The sequence below is a fragment of the Lissotriton helveticus genome, chromosome 1_1 (genome assembly GCF_964261635.1).
Source record: "Lissotriton helveticus chromosome 1_1, aLisHel1.1, whole genome shotgun sequence".
Taxonomy (NCBI): Eukaryota; Metazoa; Chordata; class Amphibia; order Caudata; family Salamandridae; genus Lissotriton; species Lissotriton helveticus.
In genome coordinates this window covers 1,292,167,316-1,292,193,544 of record NC_136057.1, presented here as the reverse complement: position 1 = coordinate 1,292,193,544, position 26,229 = coordinate 1,292,167,316, and the positions used below count along the sequence as shown (strand labels likewise).

General features: G+C 43.9%; 1 protein-coding gene across 1 annotated transcript in view; it reads right to left on the bottom strand.

Annotated features, from left to right (window-relative positions):
* Positions 1–26,229, bottom strand: part of LOC144763898 (hyaluronidase-5-like) — a 396,285-nt gene that overhangs the window by 16,129 nt on the left and 353,927 nt on the right. Inside the window, exon 3 of the mRNA XM_078649926.1 lies at positions 20,811–20,900. Within this exon, the coding sequence (XP_078506052.1) occupies positions 20,811–20,900 (90 nt within the window). The remainder of the gene's footprint in view (positions 1–20,810; positions 20,901–26,229) is intronic.

The following is a 26,229-nucleotide window of genomic DNA, read 5'->3' as shown; positions in this document are numbered from 1 at the left end:
TCCAGGAACCAGACTCTTTCAGTGAGCACCTTTATCTGAGTCTGTGGCACCTCTCAGGAAGGATGTAGGATAATAATATTTCGTTTTTAAAAACTTTACTTACCTCTATTTATTTATCAATTTTCAAAATAAGAGAATTTCACACAAAGGCCCATACATGGGCATATATTCCAGTATCCAGTAGCACAGTTAGAAGGGTCAAAAGTAAAGGCAATACCTGCATATACAGCAAGCAAAGCATGACACATGGGGTCAGAGCAATCATATATAATAATGCAGAATTGTCGGGGAGAACAATCCAGCATACAAAGCATAATATTGTGAGGCTCACGTTCTTATACAGTGGAGACTTGGATTGGGCATCTGGTTCAGTTGTTAAAACCTAGTCCCTAAGAGGTTGGCAGATGCATTTTAGACTAGAGGTGGGTGGTTGTAGGGTGGCATACACTTCACTAGTAGAGTCACAGGTAATCAGGCTGGTTAGCCAAACCTTGGTAGCTGGTCGGATGCCACTCGCCTATAGGCAGCACTATCACCCTTTAAAGCAGTAATAATGCCTTGGCAGTGATTTAGGAATGCCTGACACAAAGCGCAAAAGCACCTAAAGGGGGTCCAGACAAAGCTCAATGTCTGGCATTAAAGATAAATATTTCACCCCAGCATTTACCAATATGTAGATAAGTCCAATTTAGGTGTGAAAAGTCTGCATCAAGTTTATTACATTTTGGGCAGGAGGAGGATATGGCAGGGTCAGTTCTGGCAAGTGAACTAGAGGTGACATGTGCCCAATGTAAAAATGTAAAGTGAAGCAGCTTGTGTTGATGATTTGGGGATATGTAGCCTTCTTACTGGTCTTCTTTCTCTCAGCTAGCTTACTATAGTCCTTCCTCAGAAGACCCTTGTCAACATCAACTACATTAATTCTGGCCTCCAGCTTTTCCTGGGTGGCCTGGATTGACATCAATATGTCATCCAATGTATCTGACAATGTCGTATCACATTCTTTAAATGTGCAGTTTCTGGGTTCCCAGCAAGTTGCCGATGCCCTTTGGTCTGGTACATGGGGCATCCCCATAGTTTCTGAGTTGTTGATCCCTCTCATGAATCCCATCCAACATTTCCTTCCCTCAACCAACTGTTAAGTGAATCTTGGCATGGTCCTCAGAGGCCATCAGGAGTTGGTCATATACAGTATCTAATGGAAAGGGCTGGCAGTCAGAGGCAGAGCCTCAATTGCAGTGAAGGGTCAAGGCCAGTCAGTGATAAACAGGAAGCAGTTCGGTGTAATCTTGGGTTGTTGCAGCAGACATTTGGTGTGATGAGGGGTAATGTACCATCAAACAGCCTAGCGATTGTGAAACCCACTTGTGTGCTTCACAATGAGGATGCACGGTCCAGTGTAGCACAGTAGACAAAAAAAATATGCAGTTACTGTTCAATGCTACCCCACCATCTCAGGCAGGTTTTACATGATCCATTTGCTTTGAGATCCTAAAGTAACATCTTCCCCCAGAAAGATGCCACCTTTTCAGATTGGGACACGTAAATTAGCTGTTGTGGAGACCTTTTACTATCTAGGGTTGTTTTTGACAGCAAATAAATCTGATCACACATGGTGGTTAGCAGTGCACTAACAATGTAGCAAACCTTGGCTGCAGTCTCTAGTTTTACCAAGAAACTGGGTTCAAAACCTATAGCGACTATAAAAACATCTATTGTCCCAAACTGATCTTGGCCACAACATATGGGGCAGGGGTGTGGGGAATAACACCAATAGACTCCCTCCAGAAGATGGAGAATGGCCTCTTCAAGAGGGTCACTATGCTCCTTGCCTCATTTTCTAGCTATGTCTCCCACATAGGGCCCGATTCCGATGTCGGACGGACTCAGGTCTGTCCGACATCGTTCAGGAGCCGTTACCGGCCGACCTGCTGTCATCGGTTATGGCCCTGCAAGTACAATGTGACCGAATCCTGTTCGATCGCACTTGTACACCTCACAATGGAAGCATGCTTTCTGAGCAGAATGCATGCCAGCATTGTGAAAAGCAGGGGTGTAGTTCATCCCTGCACTCTGTGGCCTGCACCCCAAGGTGCCTGCCACTGGGTGTAGGGATCAACAGAGGGGCACCATAGGTGCCACCAGGCTGACATTGTGCAACCGTTTACCCATGGGGGCCATGCTGGGGCCCCTAGAGACAGTTTCCGACTGCCTATTTGTGCCGGAAACACCGGCACGAAAAGGCAGTTAATAACTGCCATCGTACTCCCTCTGTCGTAAAGAGGCGACTGGGGGAGTACTGAAGGATTTCCAGATGGCGGACGGGCTCTCAGAGCATGTCGTAAGTCATCCGGAAATCCAAGTCGGATTCCTTTTCGACCGAGCACATCGGAATGGCTCAGTTGTAAAGGAATCTGGCCGGCACATTCCCAACCGGTCGGAATCGGGCCCTTAGAGTTGGATTTGTCCTATGTGACTGACATGATGTGAGTAGCCCCAATTGTGCTGTGGCATTCAATATGGAAAAGAGATACAGTGGATCGCAACCAGAATATTATACAAAATTGCCTGTCATTTGACAAGGCACATACAGTTGCCTGGCTAGAGTATGTTAAATCCACTTTGCACTCGCTAGGCATACCTGAACTATACATAAATCCGAGTACTTGTTCTAAATTCCCAAAAAGAGCTTTAAGGTTCTATTCTTGGCAAAGGCAGCCCATGAAAGGAAGGATTCCTATTGTGTAAGTACTTTACTATTTGATCTCACCTTTAATGGAGGGCGAATATTAGTATTTGGAAGTTGTGAGAAATTTACAGCACAGGTTTATCCTTCTAAGGTTCCATGCCAACCTAATTCCCTTGATGCTGGCCTTCCCTGCGAAAAAGTATTCCTTTAATGACTTGACACCTTGCCCTTGTGACAATTTATCCGTCCAATCTGACTTCCACCTCTTTTCCTCTGTCATTTTTACACAGAACAGAGATCCAAATAAATTTGACCTCTCTCTTAAGGCAGCATAATTTTAATCAATGTCGTATTGCCTTGTTTTTTTCTGAAGAAGCTTCACGATCCTTATGAATGTTTCTGTGTAGCATCATTCCTCTGGGCCTGCATGCGAAGGAGACATTTCTTATAATTGAAAAGTAGTTCCTTAATTGAGCTTCTAATAATATCAAGAAAATTAACCAACTGCTAAGCCACAGCCCCACTGTGTTGGGGTTGTAATTTGTTCTTTTAAGCACTACTTTTATAGGTTTTTTAATTGTATTAGAAAGAAGATCTATTTGTAACATGTACACTTTTATGATCTATGTTTATAATTTAGATTGAATAAAGTTGAATCATGAACATCTGCCCCAATTGGATCCCTTACCTCCTCACAGGCTCCTTGCTCGAGTAGGCGGAGGGTGCTTTAATCAAGAGTCTCAAACATCTAGGGATTCAAGGCTTTAGGGTTGTGGGAAAGAGGTCACTGCACCTCCAGGCACCAGAATATCATGTTCAAAAATATAGGCCAGCACCACCAGAGGCAGTCTTACCCTACTCAGCTATCAAGGAAGCAGCAAGAAGAGAAACAAGTGGGAGGCCCAAGTCTCCCAGCATCTCAATCTTATTACAACTACAAATCTTACTGGATCATCCAGTTCTTATCGCAGACTCCAATCCTAGTAACTGGTATCCATTCACTATGGTACTGCTGCACCCTGGTGCGGCCACTTCAGGAGTCTGAATTGAAATGAGAAATAAGGCGTAGGGTCATTACCAGCGCTGAGGGAGCGGGACACCTCTGCCTCTCAAAAGCCCCCTTGTAGGTACTGGAGAGGGGTCTGAACCCAGTGTTCTTAGTCACTGTAGCATACCAAGATTAAAGTGCCCCTCTGCTGTCTGCTCTTTGCTGTGGCCCAGTGTTGCCGCAGCCAATCAGTGGCCACGGTCTTGGTTGATGAGAAGGTGCTGTTGGACTCCCCCAGGGTGCAGGTTTCAGGTGCGGGAAGGTTCTGACCATACCATTCAGAGTCCAGTGGTGATCCCACACCACCTGGGAGTTTCCTTTAGGGAGAGTGTAGACTCCCAAGCCTCATATGCATGGCGATATCAGCTGGCAGAATGGGATCTGAAAAGTGTGTCTTACTCCATGACCTATAGGCCATGCTCTTGAGGAAAGGGCATATGGTTAAAGAATTATTCTCTTTTCATCGACTCTCTCTCAGGTAGCCACTTGTTGCCGATTCCTGATTTATGAATCCTTCTTGGGCAGACATGTTACAAGGAGGAAGCAGCCTGCAATACTTGTTGTATGCCCAAATATTTACAGGGCCACATAGCACCATTGCTAAATGTATTTCATATAACAAAAGCAGGCAGAGCATTCTTTTGTTATACATTCATTATGAGGCAGGTAATACCAATCCCCACTAAATGGCACCATATCCAGAAACTGTTGCAAAATATGTCTAAAGACATTGTTTATCTTTTGAACTGAGTCCTCATGCACCAGAGAGGGGCCTACAAGGGCCCCACATCATGGTATGGACCTGGGCTCCACAAATGCATCTGTTAGGCCTGCCTTTGGAAGTGCTATTTCTGCTGGTAATTGAGCTCTAGATGCTGATTTTGAATGTTAGGCAGTTTTGTACTAGGCACTTGGAGGACAGTGCATTCCCATTTCCAACCTTGGATTCGTGTATTGATATGAAAACACAGCAGTACTTGTGTCACACTAAGATGGAGAAGGTGGGAAACATATTCTGAAATGTTCAGTGTTCATTTCTTCCTTTCCAAGATACATTCATTCTCGCTGGACATTAATGATGGGGGCTGTCCTTGGTGGCTTAGTCCTAGGGTAAGGTGGACAAATTCAGGGAGAAGCTACATTTAAAATTAAAACGACTGTATTTTATAGCTGTAACATTCAGCCTTTTAGAGTTCCTTTAAAGTTCCTGGTACTTGTAAATACTTCTGTTGTGATACAATGCTCCATACTTTCTGATCCTTTGATATGCAGCACACCTATTTAGAGAATACATTTTTAAGATTGTGCTAAATGCTGCCAGAGTGAAACCTCTGTATTTGCAGTTCTGTATTTTTGGGAACTCATAAAATTTTATTATTTTATATATTTATTTTTCCTAATTATGTAGCACAGTTTTACCTAGTTGGTGTGTTTGCCTTGCTGATAACCAACTCTGAGAAAGGTATGGCCAGCAGTCCTGTTCTTTAATGCTCAGCTGGTAAATTCCACTCAAGAATGTATTCTATACTCGGGTAAAGCCTTTGTTTGTTTGAATCATAAGGTTGTTGGAGTGGAGGTGGCAGGGGTATTTCATGATTATGTCTGTACTTCAACTCTTTGGATTCCTAGATTTATTAGAGATCAACCTATTTCACACTGGCAATGGCTTTTATAATTGGCAGCTCAACATGCTGTACCCTTACAGTGCATGTAATCACTTTTCCCATTTAATCTGTGCACATTAAGGTACTGCCTTTCTGGCTTTAAAAAAATGGATACCACGTCCAGCATTTGCCATTGCAATTTCTAAACAAAACTGCAAGTGAGCGGCCCTGTTTGGTTAACAGTGGGTGTCTTGCCTCAAGTTCGCTCCTTCTGCATTTAACTGATGTTTTCCTGTGCAGAAGCTCATGGTTGTAAGCCTTCAGAAACAGTTTACAAGTAGAGCAGTGCAGTGGACTAAGACAAGTTTCTGTTGGATCTGAAACATGCTGACTTAGTGACCCAAAGAGAGTACAACTTGGTGTGCGTGTTCAAAGAGCTTTTCACCTCAATTTTCACTGTGTACAAGAGTACATCCGAGCATAATAAAAATACAATAATGCAAGAGATCTGTTTGTTTTCTACCCTGTGTTTTCGCTGGGAGTCTGTAAATGTGAGAGGCCATGTAGAGGTACAGGGCGCTTGTCTGTGGTACTGAGTGTAAGGAAAGGATGCTTTCAGATGCAGGAGGATGCAACGGCAAGCCAATGTGTACTTGAATTGTTCTTAGCACGCCGTGAGACTTTTGAAAAGGACAGTGGCAGCTGGTATGTACCACTGGTGGTGAGGCACAAAAAAGTATCAATAAATAAAAATAAACTTACCTTCCTAACTTGCAGGCACCGCACCGTCCTCCTTCCTCGATCGTCTTCTGGAAGCTCTGGGTGCAGGGAATTGCCCTACCCAATCCTGGTGCTGCTCTCACAGCATGAGAGCAGTGCCAGGACTGGATAGAGCAGACTCTCTCACCCCTCCTAAGAACATTGGAGGCCTGAACTTTCTCTAACCCAGCTGTCTAAGACAGCTAGGTTAGAGAAGTTTAAAATGCACATGTCTGGCTGTCCGTCCCAAGACGGCAGGACAAAGAGACATGCACTGGCCTCACCCCGTCCTGACACTTAGTTCTGGATGGGTTACTGAAAATTAAAATGGTAATAAAAAAACTCTATGACTTTTTTTTCAGTTCTTGGGCTTCTGGGTCAACGCTCCAACGCTCAAATGGAAGAGCAGGCCCTCGAAAAGGATACAATTGTGGCAAGTTGTCATTGAACACTAGCAGGAGTGATAGAAGCAGCAAACTCTTGTTTTATTTGCTGGAGCTTATGAAGATTTGCAATGTTATAGAGATTATATTTAGCTTTCACTTTTCAAGTCCTTTTTTGTCTTAGCATATTTTGTAAGATGGTGATTTGAACATCGTTTTCATTAACATTAGAAAACGTCACACACACATTTCCTTTTGGTAGATGTTGGTTTGTAGTCTGCACAGTTAATTCCAGGGACACATACTAGAACGTGATGTCCTTGCTTTGTTATGTGCTCACTCATAGGAGACTACAATTTACCTCCAGACTAAGTAATAACGTTATTCTGTTTCTCTAGCAGAATTCGATAAGGCCAGTGATTTACTATCTAATCAGCGTCTGTGTTGAATTTGGTGAGAGGCACTTCACACTTCAGTTATCATGGAAGCTGCTGTGAGCTGTGACTGATATGCAGTTCTGCAGGCTCTGCCCTTCACCCTAAGAAGGAAGATAGCCACACAAGCATAAGTGTGCATACCTGCAAACTGATACGGGATGCATTTGTTAATGCACTGAGGATGGCTTCCTGAGACATAACACCAACATATGGGGTTAGATCATTCAAAAAGGGTCTGGAAGAAGGATATTGGCATCATACAATCACTAGTGTAGAGATATTAGTGATAGATAGGAGTAACATTAGAAACAATTAACGTGGTTGAATTGTGTGTGTTTTTCACCATTCTAATAATGCTTATAACAATAATGTGTCTAATCTTTCTAATAATCGTAGTTCATGTTTTATTTACAAGGACTAGATCTTTTCAATAAACTTTTGAAAATGTCTAATTGCTTCTTTTCTTTGTGAAACTTTGGGCATGCAAAAGTGACAATCAAAAGGGTTAGATTTATTTCCATGACTTCCTGGGAATGGGATTGGTGATGTTTGAAGTAATCAACAACATCTACAGCTCTGGAGGTTTAGGAGTTTAGATGCTGTACAATGAGCTACCTGAACTGTTCTTTACTGATGATATAAGAAGACTCAGTCTCTCTATTATGAAGTTTTGTTGACCTAATACACATTCCTACTAAATTAATAGGAACCTTTTAACAGCATGTGAGGTAAAAGAAGAAAATGGTAGCCTTGCATATTGGAGTTCATCTGTTTTATATATAACTAACATGTTGCAGGTGAATATATCTGAACTATGTGCAGGCACAAAGACTTTTCGGAGTCGTAGCATTATGAAAACTAGTTTGGCTTTACATTTTATTCATTGTGAATATGACCAATTTTGCTGATTTCAAGATCATCTTTCCTTCTATGTGTAGTTCGCAAGTGTTAGAAATGGGGTTTCTGGTTGGCTTGGGTATGCACCTAAGCCAGCCAGAACCCACTACTCTAGTCAGGGTAAGAGGGTTACACACACAAGATAACCTCTGCTCACCCCCTTGGTAGCTTGGCAGAGCAGTCAAGCTTATTCCAGAGGCAATGAGTAAAGCGTTTGTGCAACACACACACACACACCAGTGAGACACTAGGCACACTACAAAAAGAGACTCCACACAGTGGTATATACAAATATCAATTATGTTATAAATATATACACATAAGACCACAATCACATAACTCGCTTTGCCACTAGGAAATGTCATAACAATACATAGATCACAAATGACTTTGCCAACCAGGCAATTGTCATCAAAGCTCCTGTAGGGTAAAAACATAAAGACATATATATTGCCTATGTCATACATTTCTTTGCCATAAGGCAATTGTGATAAACATACCAGTTAGTGCACTACTTAATACCTATAATTAAATACCATACTTTAAACAATATGCCTAACATCACAGTTAATGCAACAAGTAACTACTGGTAGGATTGCACACATTACAAAACATCCTCCACAGAGAGTGTGCAGCCAAATTACCCGCTGGTCTCAACCGGCCCGACCTTCACAATGCAGACTAGATTGAGGCTGGAGCTTCTCAGGGTTGCCACCGGTTGCTAGCACTACTGTGAAGTGGCTTGATTATGCCCCCTTCTCTCCCACTGGCGACTGCTCACGCTCCGGTGGCATAGTGGTGAGGGATGGGAGATGCCAGGAGGAGGGGGAAAAGGCACTTACACAGTCCCCTGGCCGTGACCAGCAGATTCCTCAGGTCAGCGCCCCTGCGGCATGGAGTGGGAGCCGCAAGGGGTTTTCTTCCCCGGAGAGCGGGTGGTGAACCTCCTAGTTACTGGAGCCCATCCGCGTTGTGCACGGATGTCCCGGCAGCCTGGTGGGCAGGGCTGTGGTGAGTCATGGCTTCTCTTTCTCTCATCGGGAGGTTGCTAGGCAACAACTAGTGCCCTAAGGAATTGGTGGAGCGGCTGTACAGGGATCTCCGGTTTTCCATTGCAGCAAGAGTATTTCGGTCCGGGACTCGGGACCCAGACGGAGTGAGGGCCGGGGCCCCAGGCAGGCTGATCCTTCTTGATGGTACACAACAGGGGGCTCACCGAGCTCTCAGGCAGTAAAGCACACAGTGCTGTAATAGAGCCAGACACACAGCGTGTTGGCAACAGTAAAGCACACAGAGCACCTGCAAAGCACACACAGCTCTGTGAAGGTAACCTTTGCAGAGCAGAGCACACAGAGCTCTGCCAAAGATAAAGCTGTAGAGCACAGGAAAGCAATGCTGGTAGAGCACAGCACCCAGAGCTCTGCCCAAAGTAAAACGTGTACGGCACAACACACAGAAACTTTGATGTCCTTGACTTTCTCAGAACAGGAGGCCAGCACACACAGGCCCTCATAGAGTTCTTCACAAACAGGATTCAACAGCAGGGCAAAAAGAGTCAGTCCTTTTCCTCCACCAGAGAGAGAAGCAGCAACTGCAGGCCAACCCACCTCTTACACAGAAAAGGTAGCAGTCCTCACACAGTCCATTTGCTCTTCTTCAAGGTAGGGTCCTCCTGTTTCTTGAAGTAATCTAGTCTCTTGAGGGTTTTAGGTCCAATACTTATACCCCATTTTGGTATTGTTCTCTTTGTGGCAAGGCTCTATGAACCCAGTCCAAAGCAGTCCTGACCTCCCTAGTGCAGCATGACCAGAGGGGGCAGAGACAGCATAGTGAAAAGAAGACACAGCCTATTCAGATGCAAGCAAAACTCCTCCCACCACTCTAAATGCAGACCAGGTCTGTTTATCAAGTGATGAGTCACCTATTCAAGCAGGGCACACCTCATCCCCCCTAGCTCCTGTCACTCTAACACCAGAGGCTGAATACACAAACAGTCAGAGGCACGCAGAATGTGAAAGTAAGAAAATGTGCACTTTCTAAAGTTGTATAACAAAAAGAAATGCAGGAGAGTGCACTCAAACGTAATCAAATTAAACCAAGTAATCTTTTTAACAAGATTCCAAAAATTAAAGTGTGCACCCTGTAGGGGACTCTGTCAGCATCCTTGTACAAAAGTTGACAATAACAGCCCGGATGAGTATCCAGGAACTCAAGGTGCTCTACAGAAAAGTCACGTAATCCTAAGTGTACATATAGTAATCAAAAAATGTTTTCAATATCTTAGTAGAGTGGTTCTACAACATATAGTCCATGAATCATTATTACTCCAACAGTGTCGAAAGTACTGCCAAAAGCAACGAACCACGAAGTGATCCAAAATCAGACTCGGCTCTTTATCCGGTAAACATCGTTTACAACGCGGTGTTTACACCACAGTGCTTTTACAACGATGCCATTACAACGCAAGTGGTTACTACGAATTGCGCTGTATGGCGCTGTTGGGCAAGGAATGTTGTAATTTTGTATTCCAACACCTTCCCTACTGTTACGTGGACTGGTGTTGGAATATAAAATTATAATATTCCAAAATCCGCGCCCTCCAACGCAAGTCGTTGTAACGACTTGCGTTGTAATGACCGCGTTGTCAAGTACCGCGATCTTTTAGATCGCGTTGTACTGGCATACACCCCTTTATCCAGTCCATAGCAGAATTTCTTCAAAAGAAACGCAATGATGCTTGACTCAGGATTTCAAATCAGATGACAAATAGGTTTTCCCTTTCCCAATGCATTTCGGGTGGAACTCTGCCCTTCGTGAATTTCTTTTGCATAGATGTCAAGTTTGTTTATTAATGTCATTGAGGGTGGATTGCCAGTTTTCAGCCTCCATACGTAGAGATAAAGCGTGCTGTAATTCTTTAATATCTGTTTCAAGACCAATAAGTACTTGTGACAATTCTTCCACTATAAGTAAAATAAGATCTAATGAACACTTATTTAAGATAGCATACCATCTATCCATAAATCACCTGTTCATCTTAAAAAGCATGGGTTTTATTGCCAGGGGATACCCTTGTGACGTTGTAGATCAAGCTGTAACTAAGTCCTGAAGGATGCGGCCAGACTATGGTTTCAGATCAGAGGGACCTTAAATATTTCATACTACAGCCCTCTGGCCCCCATATGGGACTCCCCAGGCACCCCAGACTGCCTAAAAGATAGCTTGGCAAACCCTTTGAAAACAGCCGACATCAAGTACTGGGGTCAAATCTTAAGCGGATCAACGTTGATCTCATGGGAGGATCTTCATATCATCACTAATTTCACCATCTCCAAATTTAAATACTATCAGCTTTCTAGTTGGGCAAACACCTTCACAGATCATGGAAAAGATACCGAAGAGCTGGAGAAAGAAATGCAGAAAGTTCTACCCATAAAAAAAGAGATAGCCAGATGGTATTGGGCCCTAATAACAGCAGGAGATGAAGATCCTCAGGTTGCAGAGCTAATCTGGGGGAAAGACTTACAAACTCCGGACCTAGAAGGAGTGTGGCTAAAGCCAATCGAGAAATGCTGGGCTACACTGAAATCAGCAGCTTTAAAAAGAAATCATCTCTTCACGATCCATAGGGCTTATTGGACCCCAAAAAGACTGTCCAAATTTAAAGGTGCCCAAATCAGGAAATGCCCGAAATGTGGAGAGGAGAGGGCAGATGATATTCACATTTTTAAAGAGTGCCCATACCTGGACGGATTCTGGTCTGAAGTGGGTAAGACCGTAAGTTTGATCCTACAACAGCAAATAACTGTAACTACCACTTGTACTTTTTGGGATTGACAGCAATAAACGAGCGGGTAAGCTAACAAAAGGGCAAGAAAACTTGGTTTTTGTTTTAATCCTCCTTGCAATAAGGGAGATATGTATTAAGTGGGTTGGCCCAGTACACCCTACGATTGGGGAATGGATTAATTCAGTCTTGAAAATAAACAAACTAGATAGGAGGGGAAAGCATACCAATAGAAATAAACTTCTGGGTAAGATGGGAAAATCATTTTAACTCTAACCTAGTGGCCGAGACGGAATGATGATCCTATGATTAAGCGATGGTAACCTCTGTTGATGAGTACAATACTCATCGAGTAGTCAAGGTGGCTATCTCCCCCTCACTAACGAAAAAAACAGAAAAGTTATTTATGTGATGGTTCCAAAAGGGACTCCTCTGCAAAATCATTCGGTTGGGAAACTCCCCTCACACACTCCTATTTAGGGGCAGTGCCGGTACAGCTAATGCAGAGGCTGAACCCTGTCATTTCCCAAAAACATAAAATCGCAATATGAGGATAAAAAAAAAACAAAAAACTGAAACTAAGGCATTGCAAGTGGCTAGAAACAATTTACTCAAGAAGACAACCCAAAGGCAAACCACATCTAGAGAAGTGTTTGTCTCTACTTTCTCATCCCAGTCGCATTTGATTAAAAAGATTGTGTTAAAACGCTGGGAATTACTTCAGACTGAATCTGATTTTCAAGGTTTATTTGTCAACCCTCCACTTTTTGCATATAAACAGTTACGCAATCTGAAAGAGATATTGACATCTCCGTTACCTACCATCTCGAGCACACACAAAGGTAGGATCAGGTGTCGACATTGTTCTCATTATAACAATGTGTTAACGGGTCAATCGATCACTCACCTCAGATCTGGGAGAAATGTTAAGTTGAATTTCACAGCCAATTGCAACATCACTCATGTCATTTATGTGATTAAATACCCTTGTGGCTTATATTATGTTGGCAAAACTGAGAGGGCTTTAAGAATCCGTATCACAGAACATAAAAGTAGGATACACACAAATATGTTCTTTGAACCACTACCTGGTTGAGACTTATCCAGATTGCTTTTACAGCATGAAACACACTGGATTTGGTTTCTAGAGACTCTTCACCCGAAAGGGTTAAATAATATGTTCGAATTGTTGTGCTTCTTGTGAATATTCTCTGCAGCATTTTTGTATTGTTCACCTTTGTCTCTGAACTCCATTATTTTTACCTTCATTTAACTAGTTTTGTATAGGAAGCGATTTTATTAATTTTGTGTAGGCAGCTTGTATTGTCTGATATTGTTTTGTACAAGTTATGTTTAGGCAGGGATTTTATCAGTTTTGTATAGGCAGGTTGTATTGTTTGATATTGTTTTTTTAGCACAATTCTTCGGTTCACTTGCACTATTTTCTACACTTCGTGAGTTCAATTTCCATCGCATTGAAGTTTATTGGAGCGATCATCCTTTACATTTCTCTTTTCATGCTTGTCTTTGTCCGAGCTCTCACTGGGTTCACCTCTGTGGGCTAGTCCTGTTTCTCTTACCACGGTGTTGACGCGGGATACGTATGACCCCGTCTCTGTTTATTTCCGGGACACCCGGACTGGGCTCAGCGTTTCTTTCACATCAGCTACTCCTTCTGTGAGACCCGGTGGGATGCACTTTATGTGCTCTGGTAAGATTTATTTCCAGGCTTGGTGTTACTTTTTCACCTTCACATTGGTAGCGTGTTGAACTCACTTGAGTTCTTACTTTTACTCTATAGATTTACCTCCTTGTGGTCAGCAGTAGTCAGTTTTAGAGGAATTATTATTATTTGTTTTCCATTTAACTCCATGGTGGAAACGGTGGGCACGTTTAAATTCAGTTTGGTGTTTTACCGCGTTTTTCATTAATTCCGCAGTTGGCAGAGATTCTGTGCCTGTATTCATTAACATGCTGCGAATTCGGCATTCACTTGAGGTATTTCCTCTGTTGTTTATTTGATCACTTTGGAACTGCATGTTGGGTGCATATGTAGTAAGAGTTAGTGTGGGCTCTTTCTTCCCGCTTTTTATGTTTGTTCACGTCTTTTCTTAGGTTCACCTTTTTTCCCCTTGTATGTTTGTGCAGTGGATTCTGAGACTTGTTGCTTGTCTCTATGAGCTCAATCAAACTTTATCATGATGTATATAGTCTTGTGCATGATTCCTTTGATGTTCATTAAAGGTATTGATGTTTCTAGATTTCCCTGACGAAGGGCAGAGTTCATCCCGAAATGCATTGGGAAAGCGAAAACTTATTTGTCATCTGATGTGAAATGCTGAGTCAAGCATCATTGCATTTCTTTTGAAGAAATTCTGCTATGGATAAAGAGCAGAGTCTGATTTTGGATCACTTCTTGGTTCGTTGCTTTTGGAAGTGCTTTCGACACTCTTTGTTGGAGTAATAATGATTCATGGACTATATGTTGTAGAACCGCTGTACTATGATATCGAAAACATTTTTTGATAACTATATGTAAACTTAGGATTAAGTGACATTTCTGTAGTGCACCTCGAGTTCCTGGATACTCATCCGGGCTGTTATTGTCCACTTTCTAAAAGTGGCATTTTCAAACACAGAATTTAAAAAACACCTTCACCTAAGTTATGTTAATAAATTCTGAGTTCAGAGAGCCTAAACTCAATTTTTCCATCTTGTCCCTATTGCAAGTCACATATGTACAATTGTTACAGTGCTGCCCCAATGATAAGCCTACAAGCTTATTTTCAATAACGAGAAATGAAATACACAGTATTTCACTATCAGGACATGTCACACATACAAGTACATGTCCTACCTTTCACATAGATTGTACCCTGCCCATGGGGGGTACATTAGACCTACATTAGGGGTGCCTCACATGTAAGGAAAGGGAAGGGTTGGGCCTGGTAAGTGGGTGCCCTTGCCAGGGCAACATGACAGTTTACAACTACGCGCCCAGACAATGCATTGGTAGGTCTGAGACACATTTACAGGACTACTTGTGTGGGTGGCACAACCAGTGCTGCAAGCTCACTAGTGTTTGATTGGTTCAGATGCTCCGTCCATCACCACCCACTTTTGTACCGCTTTGTTTCCCATAAATTGGCAGGGTATGCTCAGACGTGAGTCCCTTGCTCACTTTGCCACTGGATTCAAGCAAGCCTGGCTGAAGACGGCTGAAATGCCAGAAACCGGTCCTAGGAAGTTTGATTCCGGTCCAGGGAAGTCATGGCTTGGCAGTTCGGGCTGGACTGTTCCCATGAGGCACAGGTTCAGACTGATTTGCATATGGCCATGTCTGAACTGGGGTGGCAGAGTGGGCTAAAGAACAGTGATGGATTAAACCCAGATCTGTTGACTGGGTGTGAGTGTTTGATTGGTTCAGATGCTCCGTCCATCACCACCCCCTTTTGTACCGCAAGCCCACTAGTAGCATTTGATTTACAGGCCCTAGACCACTCAGTGCACTTTACTAGGTACTTACCAGTATATCAATCAAATATGCCAATCATGGATAACCAATCATATTACAATTTATAGAGAGAGCATATGTACTTTAGCACTGACCAGAAGTGGTAAAGTGCCCAGAATCCTATAGCCAATGAAAACTAGTGGGCGTAGTGAAAAATAATTATTTCAAAATGATGTTGCTGTATGGAACATTACATTGGACTAGAAAGGAAGGTAGTGCTATTTTTACATTGTCTGGGGTGTGAAAGGCAACACATTATAGAACATCTACCAGAATTATATCAAGTAAAGGTGAGAGGGTTAAACATGTAGTAGATATTTACTTTCTACAAAGAGTAAGCACTAAGTTTGGCCACTATAATTTTGGCAAAAGTACATAAAGGGAGAGCGAGGCAGTATAAGAGTATGTATCTGCTTTAGGAAAACTAGCTTCTTTTTGCAAGTTTGGGAAACTGTGTGATGAGAGAATCAGAGATAATTTTTGGTTAGACTGTAATAAAACCATTGAGGAAATTTGTCTGAAAGAGGAACCTCCACTCAGTTAAGTTTTAACTGTAGCCAAACAAAGAGAATGCATGATGTATTGCGTGAAGAAGATAACATTGGATTCTGGTAATAAAAACATGTTAATGCCATTTCAGAGAAGAGACTTTCGAAATAGTGTCCAATAGTGAAGGCCAAGTGCAATAAATGTGGAAAGAAGGGTCATTTCATGGTATGATGCTGGAACAACAAATATGTGAAAAGAAAAGACAGAAGTAGTAGTAATTGTTCTGCAGTTGAGTGGAAAAACACTAGTAACCCAAAAGTCTAGCTAAAACGTTAAATGGTGCTAAGGCTGAGCTGATGTTTGACTCTAGTTTTTATTTGATTATTCTATCAGAAAAAAAACTGGCTACCAAATTCGATTCAGGGCATTGTGGTCAGCTGATTAAAAATATATGTTATTTTCACACTGGTATAAAGTACAAAGGAAGGTAGGTTGTGGCTGAGGTTTTTGTATCAGTAAGAGGCCACTGAGTGTCTCACTTATATTTCAAAATCCTGGTACCAGCAATACCCGTGACACCAGTAATTTTAGATATGGGTATATTGATGTAGTATTCACAGAACAGCTGTGATGAGGTTTTTATGTATTTTAGGGAAAAAAGTAGTTAAGCCTTTTAACACATTACCTAACTATGAGCTTTGTACAGTGGTAGTATTGTAATAAATGAGGTTGTAAAAAATATTATCAGAAACCTTTGTGCCGTACATCAAACTTCTTTGACTAAACACTGCTGGAGGGACTCCAGACTGCCCACTTAACTCTAGATGTATCTCTATGCTTTATATGTAGTTATTCCTGGGATCCAGAACTTTCATAAACTCAGTTGAACACTGTTTGTTTTAATATAATCCTGTCCATGTATATGTACATACATGCAGTGGCGGCTCATCCACTAAGGCGGAGGAGTGTCACCCCACTAATCGCGGAGTAGTGTAAAAGAAAAAATTTAATAAAATTATCATTTTATTTCATAGTACCGCCAGGTCAGGAAGAGGTGGGACTTGGCACCCGTGAAGTCCTGAAGGAAGAGTGATTGCTGCGCTCGAAAGTGTGCATGAGGGTTAGGCCGGCTGTCATGTCTCAGCAAAATCGTCATGTGCACTTTGCATGATCTTCACCCAGGCTGCATTACAACCTGGGTGGAGAATTTGCCCAGGCTCCGATTCCCAGTGTGAGCGACAAACCATTGCAGCATTGTGATGGCTTAGGGAGCCTGGGTGCTTCCTGTTTGAGGAGCAGGGGAGAGACGACGTGGGAGAGACAGAGGAGAGATGCAGTAATGAGGTAAGGGAATTTTTGTTTCCCCTCCCCCTCTGTACTGTACAGGCCGCCACTGCATTCATGTTGGCTGTATCACTCATTACCACGCATGGACATAAGGCTATACACTTTAACACAGCAACAGAGGAATGTGCATAAGCGAACAACTGAAGAGTGTAACCCCAAATATACCCTAACTCCTTGGGTGGAAAAGAAAGCAATACTACAAACAATAAGTTCCTTAAGAAGTAAACAAATGATTCAAGGAAAAAATGCGACTTAACTATGTGGTACCAGCAAAGCAAGTGTTACAAGAGATTAAGAGGTCCATTCAATAGTCCAAGCTTTAGGAAATATAATAGCACTGAAAAGGCCATGTCTCTAAATAAAAGACAAGGCCAAAATGATGTCTGACTAATTTCTGCTTTCATGCAAGTCTGTGAGTCTTAGGAGTGAGACTTGTAATGCTGAGGGAGAAAATTCACAAAAACACAATAAGACCCAGATAATTTGATTTTTTACTTTTTAATTTTTTTTTACAGATATCTATAGCGCAAACTCGACCCAAAGGTATTGGAGCACTTTACATGAGCACCAGTTGCGCAACACGAGGAAACATTCATTTATTTTGTTAGGCGCGGGGAGAATAAGTGATTTGCCCAGAATTGCAGGATGTGTAGTCGACCCCGAGGCTCGAAGCTTGGTTTCGCTGCTCCAAGTTTGGCAGTCTAGCCGTCAGACCACAACCTCTCTCCTCTCTCTTTCAGATGTATGTATTAAGCCTGGGTGGAATTTGCGGAGTTCCGTGAGTGGCGGAGTGTGTTAGATGAATGCTGTTTGCTGTGATTTTCTGCGTCAGGTGCTTGTCCTCTCTGTGCCATCATTGCGAACAGAACTATGCACAGTGCAAGCAGGCGCTGCTTCCTTTCCCCCACTCGAGTAGATTTTTTTACTCGAGCATCAGCTTTCTCAACGCGAACTGACTTTTTCTCATCACAAGCGGTCGTAAGCATATGTAACCACTCGCTATGAGAAATCTGACCGCCCGCGTTGAAAAATCTTGGCGGGAGGCTGATTTTCGATGCTTGCACTTGCTAACTTGCCATTGACGATCGCGAACAAGGAAAAATCTTGCAGAGGAGGATTTTCCTCGCTCTCACTCGCCAACTTGACGTTGACAAACGCAAGTGAGGAAACAAACTCAGTTCCAGGCACAAACTCTGCGAGCGGAGCGGAGTTCACTGCCGAGACTTAGTATGTATGCAGTGCAATTAGGTCACAAGGGGATGGAGGTCCAATAATTTGTATTTCTTACATTTTTAATGATACTGTATACACTGTGAACACAATACTAATACTGCACTAAAGCCTCATTTTGTTTTTGTCATGAATTATGATTTATTTGTATTCATTATTAGAACAGGTGTTTGTAAATGAAAAAAGTGTACATTTATACACAAGAGACAACTTTATAGTATGAGGAATGATAAGTATGGGGAGGATTTCACAGAGAAAATAGCACATTCCCATGTATGATACCTGTTAACAACTATGAAACCTGTAATCATGATTTACTGATGATGAGAATTTAGGAATTAAGGGCCAGATGTAGGTAGGCTTTTACCGTTCGGTAACGGCCGAAATCGGCCGTTACTGACCAGTAAAAGCCTTTTTCTATGTAGAAGGCTATTTTAATGATTCGGTAAATAACTAATCGGTATTTACCGATTCGGTATTTACCGAATCAGAGATGTAGGAGGCACTGTAAACAGTGCTTTTGGGCTTTAAGAATTTGTTATTTACCACCAACTATTAGTTGGTGGTAAATAAGGAATTCCTATGTAAATGCATAAATGTGCATTTATACCTGTGTCATGTGACAGACATACATGCCCTTAGGGCATGTATGTATGCCACATGTGCACACCAGCACTAATCAAGGGTGCAACAGGGTGTCAAAGTGACACCCTGCCACCCTTGAATTTTTCCCAATTTTACCGAATCGGTAATTACCGATTCAGTAATTGACATTCATTCCTATGGGCCTTCAGGCCCATAGGAATGAATGGCAAATACCGAATCTTAACGATTCGGTATTTTTTACCAATTAATTACCTACATAGGATTTACCGATTCTAAAATACCGAATCGGTAAAATTCGGTATTTTAGAATCGGTAAAAACTATTTACCTATATCTAGCCCTACATTCTTTATTCTGCCCACCTTTTAATATAACATGATGCCTTTACCGTGCACATCCTTCCCCGTAAAAATGTATCAATTTTTTCAGGGTTGTGCAACTACAGATATAGATTCTTTACTTTTATGTAAACCACCCAATAAGCTTCTGAGAGCGTAAATGATCAAATGTATTGCTTGATGTAGGCCAAGGCAGTATACTGCTTTGTAGACTTTTGACCAAGGGGCCCTATTCACAAATGTAAACTTAAACTGAAGTCTAACTTTAGACCTGAAGCCTCAGTTTAGAACTTAAGTCTAACTTTAGACCTGAAGTCTAAGGGCCCGATTTACAAAGGTAAACTTAGACCTGAAGTCTAAGGACCTGATTCACAAAGGTAAACTAGGTAAACATTTGGTCTAAGTTAGGCTTTTGATATAAACTTAGACCAAAAGTCTAACTTTACTATTAGTAAAGTTAGATTTTAGGTCTCAACTTGGACTTCAGGTCTAAACGTAGGGGCAGATCTACAAGAAAGTGCCGCAGCATGGCACCGCAAGCCCTTTGGCTGTGCCACGCTGCGGCACTTTCAGAGCACAGGAATGCAACATATCTACAATGATATGTCGCATTCCTGTGCTCTCCCCTGCGCTGGCGCAGAAACAGCTGCCATGCGCCGGCGCAGCCACCGTTGCACCATGGTGCAAGGATGCCTGCACCATGGGGAGATTGTTTTTGTGCAGAAAGGTACAGAACAAAAACAATCACTACAGGCATTTTCCTCTTTCAATGCGTGCTGTAGAACGCAGCACACATTGAAAGAGGAAAAACCAGAAATGAAAACATTTCTCCTTGTTTCACTTGGCTACGCCACCCCTAGAGTGGCGTAGCGAACTGACGCATTTCCAGGTTTACGATTTCTCGTAAATCTGGAAATGCATCAGTGGATCTGGGTGTTGCGTGGGAACTCCCACAGCAACACCCATGTCCCGCCCCTAACACGGAAAGTGTTGCGTGAACAGAGGCGATATTTACAAGCACAGGTTAAGTCACGCAGGGTGACTTTACCTGTGCTTGTAAATATCCCTTAGCAGGCTGCGCCACCGGTGCATCACGCAACGTTATACACAGGTGGCACATGGGGCTTGTAAATCTGCCCCATACTTTTGGTGTAAGTTTACCTTTGTGAATCGTGCCCTCAGACTTCAGGTCTAAGTTTAACTTTGTGAATCAGGTCCTAAGTTTATATCTGAAGTCTAACTTTAGAACTGAAGTTTAAGTTTAGACCTGAAGTTTAAGTTTAGAACCGAAGGTCTAAGTTTAGACTTCAATTCTAAAGTTAACCTTCAGGTCCAAACTTAGACTTCAGATCTAAAGATAAACTTTAAATCTAAACTTAGATTTCAGGTCCAAATTTAGACTTTAAATCTAAACTTAGACTGCAGGTCTAACCTTGAACATCAGGTCTAAGTATACCTTTGTGAATCGGGCCCAAATAGTCTAAGATTAACCTGTGGAGACTGTGTTTGTGAATCTCAGTTTATGAAATACATATCGACCACAGTACTTCTGACAGCACATTTAACATCTACCAGTCTTCATCTGTGTTCAAAATACTACACCCAAAGGCAAAAAACATAATGACTATAAACTTCCCAAACAATCAATTTTCAGTAGAAAAAATAAGATTAGATGTGACCTACCACGGTTTTGCTCAAAGTAAGGTCTCCCCACATGACAATTCCAGAGACTCCTAATGCAGCACTTTCACCAACAGTATTCACAAGGTCCTCCTAGGAAGGAAATTTCATTAAAAAAAACATAAATGGCTATGTATCTTTAAAGATTCAATCTATTCCGGAATCACATTGCCATCTGTTAGATGTACTGTTTTATAATTTTGGAGATATACTGATGTTAATTCATCACACTACCAGATGTTTTGGTGCATCATAGTTTACTAAACATATTTTCTTCATTTCAGGATTGTACTGTGGCATGTGCTGGTGTAGGTAGTTGTTGTAACTTCGCCCCGTGGTTCACCCTTACGTTTCCACCCCCCTCCCTTTTTACTTAAGTGGTTTACCCCATGCCCTCCTGTGAAGGCTGTGATAAAACGTTCAGAGAGCGTCTGCCTGGAAGAGACACTTGACAAGCTGGGGACACTCTGAGGATTTATACTTCAATAAAGAAGATTTAAACCACATGGTCTGACTCTGGACCCTATTTACAACACTTTTGTGGCGACGAGGTACGGAAGCTGTGCCAGGGACAGCTTGGTTTCCCCCCCCCCCGGAGTATCCTGAGAAGCTTGTTCGTAAAAGTAAAGTGTACTTGGACTTACCGATTCGTGGTGTCTACCATCACTTCCGTGCTGCCCCCCGCAAGGTAAAAGGGCGCGCTGATCACTAGCGCTGCCCACTCAAACAATCCTCCTGAGGCGGAAAGCCGGGAGAGCGCCAGACATTGCATTTTGTACTTAAAAACTGTATTTTACTGTGTTCATTTCGTGTTTTTAAATCTACTTACTGCACTGAAGCCAGACAGATCACCTTAAAGCCCCGAACAGCCGACTTGACGCTGTAACGGGGTCCCCGCTCGATCGCCTTCCCAGGGACCAACTTAGCCCCGCCCACCTCGCTGGCCACGCCCCCCGCAAGGTAAAAGGGCGCGCTGATCACTAGCGCTGCCCACTCAAACAATCCTCCTGAGGTGGAAAGCCGGGAGAGCGCCAGACATTGCATTTTGTATTTAAAAACTGTATTTTACTGTGTTCATTTCGTGTTTGTAAATCTACTTACTGCACTGAAGCCAGACAGATCACCTTAAAGCCCCGAACAGCCGACTTGACGCTGTAACGGGTCCCCGCTCGATCGCCTTCCCAGGGACCAACTTAGCCCCGCCCACCTCGCTGGCCACACCCCCCTCCCTTCCGCCCTCAACGCTACTATTTCATCATGTGCATTTACCGGAAGCGCAGCGGACGGGCGCAGCGGGCGCGCCTAAGGCAAGCCCGTCTGCGCCCGTCTGCGACCGACCGGGGCAAGGGGCAATCCACTCTGCCCGACATATCACTTACACCTCTCCCCAACTCCTCATGCTCCATGGCACATGGTCCCTACTAAGCATGAGCGCAAAATCCGCTCCGATCGCGGATTTTGCGGATTTTCGGTAAATCCGCGATCCGCGAACTCTCGCGAATTTACCGAAAATTCGCAATTCGCGAGCGGCGGATTCCTCGGTCAAAAGTTCAAGCCTTGCTAGTCTGTAACTAATTTACGATGGCGCCGGCAAGCTGCCAGCGCCATCCTAAAGTTACTTAATTAGCTTCAGCAGGAAGCTCTAATAGATAAGATAAAGCAGGGGCTCGAGCGCCTGCTTTATTTTACCAATTAGAGCTTCCTGTTGAAGCTAATTTAGTAACTATTTTAGGATGGCGCTGGCAGCTTGCCGTCGCCATCGTAAATTAGTTACAACAGGCACAAAACGGTGGTGTCTTCTTGAATAAATATGAAGGGCAAAGTTCATTCTGGCACGACGGTCCTGGCACAAAAATTACATCTCAACAGGAAGCACTTACAGATATCAATACAGCATGTGCCCTAGATGAAGCTTTAATTCAGTGACTCATTCATCAGCCCAAAAACAATCCTGAGCGTTGTGGAGGCTGGGCAGGTGTGCCTTCTTCCCAAATATACCGTCGAAAATCAGCTGTGACGCTGGATACAGGCCTTTGCATCTTTGACCTTCACGAGCGCAATCCCCGTGCTGTTCTGTGACCAGGAGCTTCTGTCTCTACATCTGTTGCTCTGATCAGTCTCTGACCTTTTATACACACAAGAGGCATGTGCACTCGCATGGAAGCCCCGTCCGTTTGGCCCCGCCCACACACTCGAGGTGTGCACCGTCTTCCCGCCATTTACCCACTATGATAGGTCACTCAAGGGACCCCTGCGCCCTTCGGCGCGATTGCATAGTAACACACACCTGGTCGCTGTTGACAACTCTCGGGCACTTTAGGTAGCTGTAGTGTAGTAAAAGCACTATACATTTACCCAACGAGGTAGCACTTACTGATTATCCAGTAGAAAGTACTCCAGTTGAGTAGAGGTATGGCACAAAACGGTGGCGTCTTCTTGAATAAATATGAAGGGCAGGGTTCAATCTGGCACGATGGTCCTGGCATGGAAGCCCCGCCCCCAAATCCGCCGATCCGCAAAATCCGCGGATTTTGCAGATCCACGATCCGTGAATACGCAAATTCGTGAATCGTGGATCCGCAAAATCCGCCCATGCTTAGTCCCTACCCACCCCCGTCCGCACCCTCATATCCTCTCTTGACCTGAACCTTCCTTCCCCTCCCTCTGAAGAAACTACCAGGTCAGCCATACCTAGAACTCTCTCAGCTTACTATCTTAATACCCGGTCAGCAGTGGCCCACTCACATGAATTATCGGTGCTACTAGATTCTCACGCGCCGGACCTTCTCTTTTTAACTGAAACTTGGTTTGGCGACGACTCCCTCCCCGCTCTACTTGCCACTCTCCCCGCTTCTTATTATGTCAGACGAGCTGACCGCCCTGCCGGTCGGACGGGGGGTGGCGTCGCGGTCATTGCTCGAGCTGACCTGCCTTTTCAATCACTATCTCTGCCAGGTATCGCCACCACTGAGTATCTAGCCATCCGTACCACATCTATCACCCCCCCTCTTACTTGTTTTCTCACTTACCGTCCCCCCCAATCACCCTTATTATTTCTCCCTGAGTTTCAGGAGGTACTGGCCACTCTTACGGTTAACAACTCCTCCATCCTATTATTGGGGGATTTTAATTTCTGGCCCACAGATCCTGCAGAGTGCCCGTCCTCCAAAGAGTTCTCTGAAACTCTCCAATCCCTCAATTTTGTACCTCATGTCCACTCCCCCACTCATGTCAAAGGGCATATTTTAGACCAGATTTGGTCTTTAGATTGCCCGGTACAATCCCTAACCATCTCACCTTGCACTTGGTCTGACCACTACTTAATCTCTTTTTCCCTTCCCAACAACTCCACCACCGGGCCCCCACTCCCTAAAAATGCGTGGGTCCGATCATGGAGCCGAGTGGACCTTGAGAAATTATCCACTTCTTTAATCTCTTCCTACCCCATTCTACATGGTTTGTCCTCTCACTCTCAGGCCTCTGCCATCGAACATTGGCTATCTACAAACTGTGATTCCCTTGCCCCTCTAAAGAGGGTAACTTCTAAACGGGAAAAGGACGCCAACCTATGGTTTAATGAAGATCTTAAAGCCTTGAAATTAGCGGTGCGCCGAGCTTAGCGCACCTGGAGGAGGAATTACTGCCCCCTACTAAGAGCCGAATTTACTAATACTCTGGCCCAATACAAGAAAGCTATCTTGGCTGCCAAAAAGGCTTACTTCTCCTCTAAGATCCTAGCAGGGGAGAACAAATCAAGGGCAATCTTCTCGATTGTCCACAATCTGGCCTTCTCTGATAGGACATCCCTTAAACCCACTCCCTCCTTAGACCTCTGTCACTCTTTAAACACCTTTTTCATAGAGAAGATTGCCATCATCAAAGCAAATATTCCTTCCCCCTCTCTCTCCTTTGTCGATCCCCAAAGCCCTTTCCCCAAGGGACAACTTAATACCCTGCCCCCCCTGACCAAGGAATCTCTGCTTTCTATAATCCCTCTTGTAAAATCTGGCTCCCCACTAGACATTTGCCCTGCGCACATCCTCCGCCATATTTTCACTTTGTGTCCTATCCCAGCTCTCCACCTCATCAACAGCTCTCTTACTCAAGGGGTTGTCCCCAGCTCCCTGAAGACAGCAGTCATCGTCCCCATCCTGAAGAAACCTGGCGCAGACCCCACGGTTCCCTCCAACTACCATCCCATCTCCCTCTTGCCATTCTTGGCCAAAGTGCTAGAACGCCACGTCACCAGTGTTCTGAGCACTTTTGTAGAGGAGTATGGAATCTTAGCCCCCCGCCAGGCTGGCTTCCGCCCCGCACACTCCACTGAAACCGTGGTATTGTCGGTCCTTGACACCCTTAGGGAGGGTAGGGATACCAACCAGACTCAGGCTTTGATCCTCCTTGACCTCTCAGCCGCCTTTGACACGGTCGACCACACCATCTTGCTTTCCCGTGTCAAGGCGGCTGGGATCGGAGGGATCGCCCTGGTTTGGCTGTCCTCCTTCCTAAGGGACCACACCCAGGCAGTCCGCCTGGGTGATTTTTCTGCGGACTTTCAGAAAGTCCAATGCGGGGTCCCCCAGGGTTCCTCTTTGTCACCCCTTTTGTTTAATCTTTATATTTCTCCCTAGAATTTTGCACTACAGGGAATGGATGTCGACGTATATAACTATGCGGACGACCTCCAACTTGTGTTCAACCTTTCCCCTTCCTCTGCTTCCATCCTAAATTTTCAGTCCATTATGATTTTTATCCGGGACTGGATGAGCCACAATCATTTGAAACTTAACCCGGACAAGACCGAGCTGGTGCTGACGGGTGGCTCATCCAGTCCCTGGTCCTCACTTTTTTGGCCCCCGTCCCTTGGTCCCCCCTCTGTCCCCTCTACCTCAGTCAAGACACTTGGCATCAAACTTAATTCTGACCTTACCCTTCATTCTCAGGTTAGCGCCGTGGTGTCTTCTTCCTTTTTGTCACTCCGTACCATACGCAAGGTATCCCGCTTTTTCTCTGTGGATGCCCTGAAATCTATCATCTTGGCAATGGTCATCTCCCGCCTGGATTACTGCAACGTCCTATACGCTGGCTTACCTGCATATAGTCTAAGGCGTTTGCAGCTGATACAGAACCAGGCGGCACGGCTGGTACTCAACCTCCCCAAGTTTCACCATGTAACTCCCATCCTAAAATCCCTCCACTGGCTCCCTGTTCGGGAACGTGTCCAGTTTAAGCTTGCGTCCATCACCTGCCAAGTACGACTGGGCAAGGCTCCGGCCTTCATCACCTCAGAGATAGTTCCCTACGTTCCTACTAGGGCACTACGCTCAGCCTCGCAAGCCCTTTTGACAGTCCCCCGTTTTCGAAGGAAAAAATGGGGAGGCTCAAAGTTTTCCACCCTTGCACCAACCTTATGGAATACTTT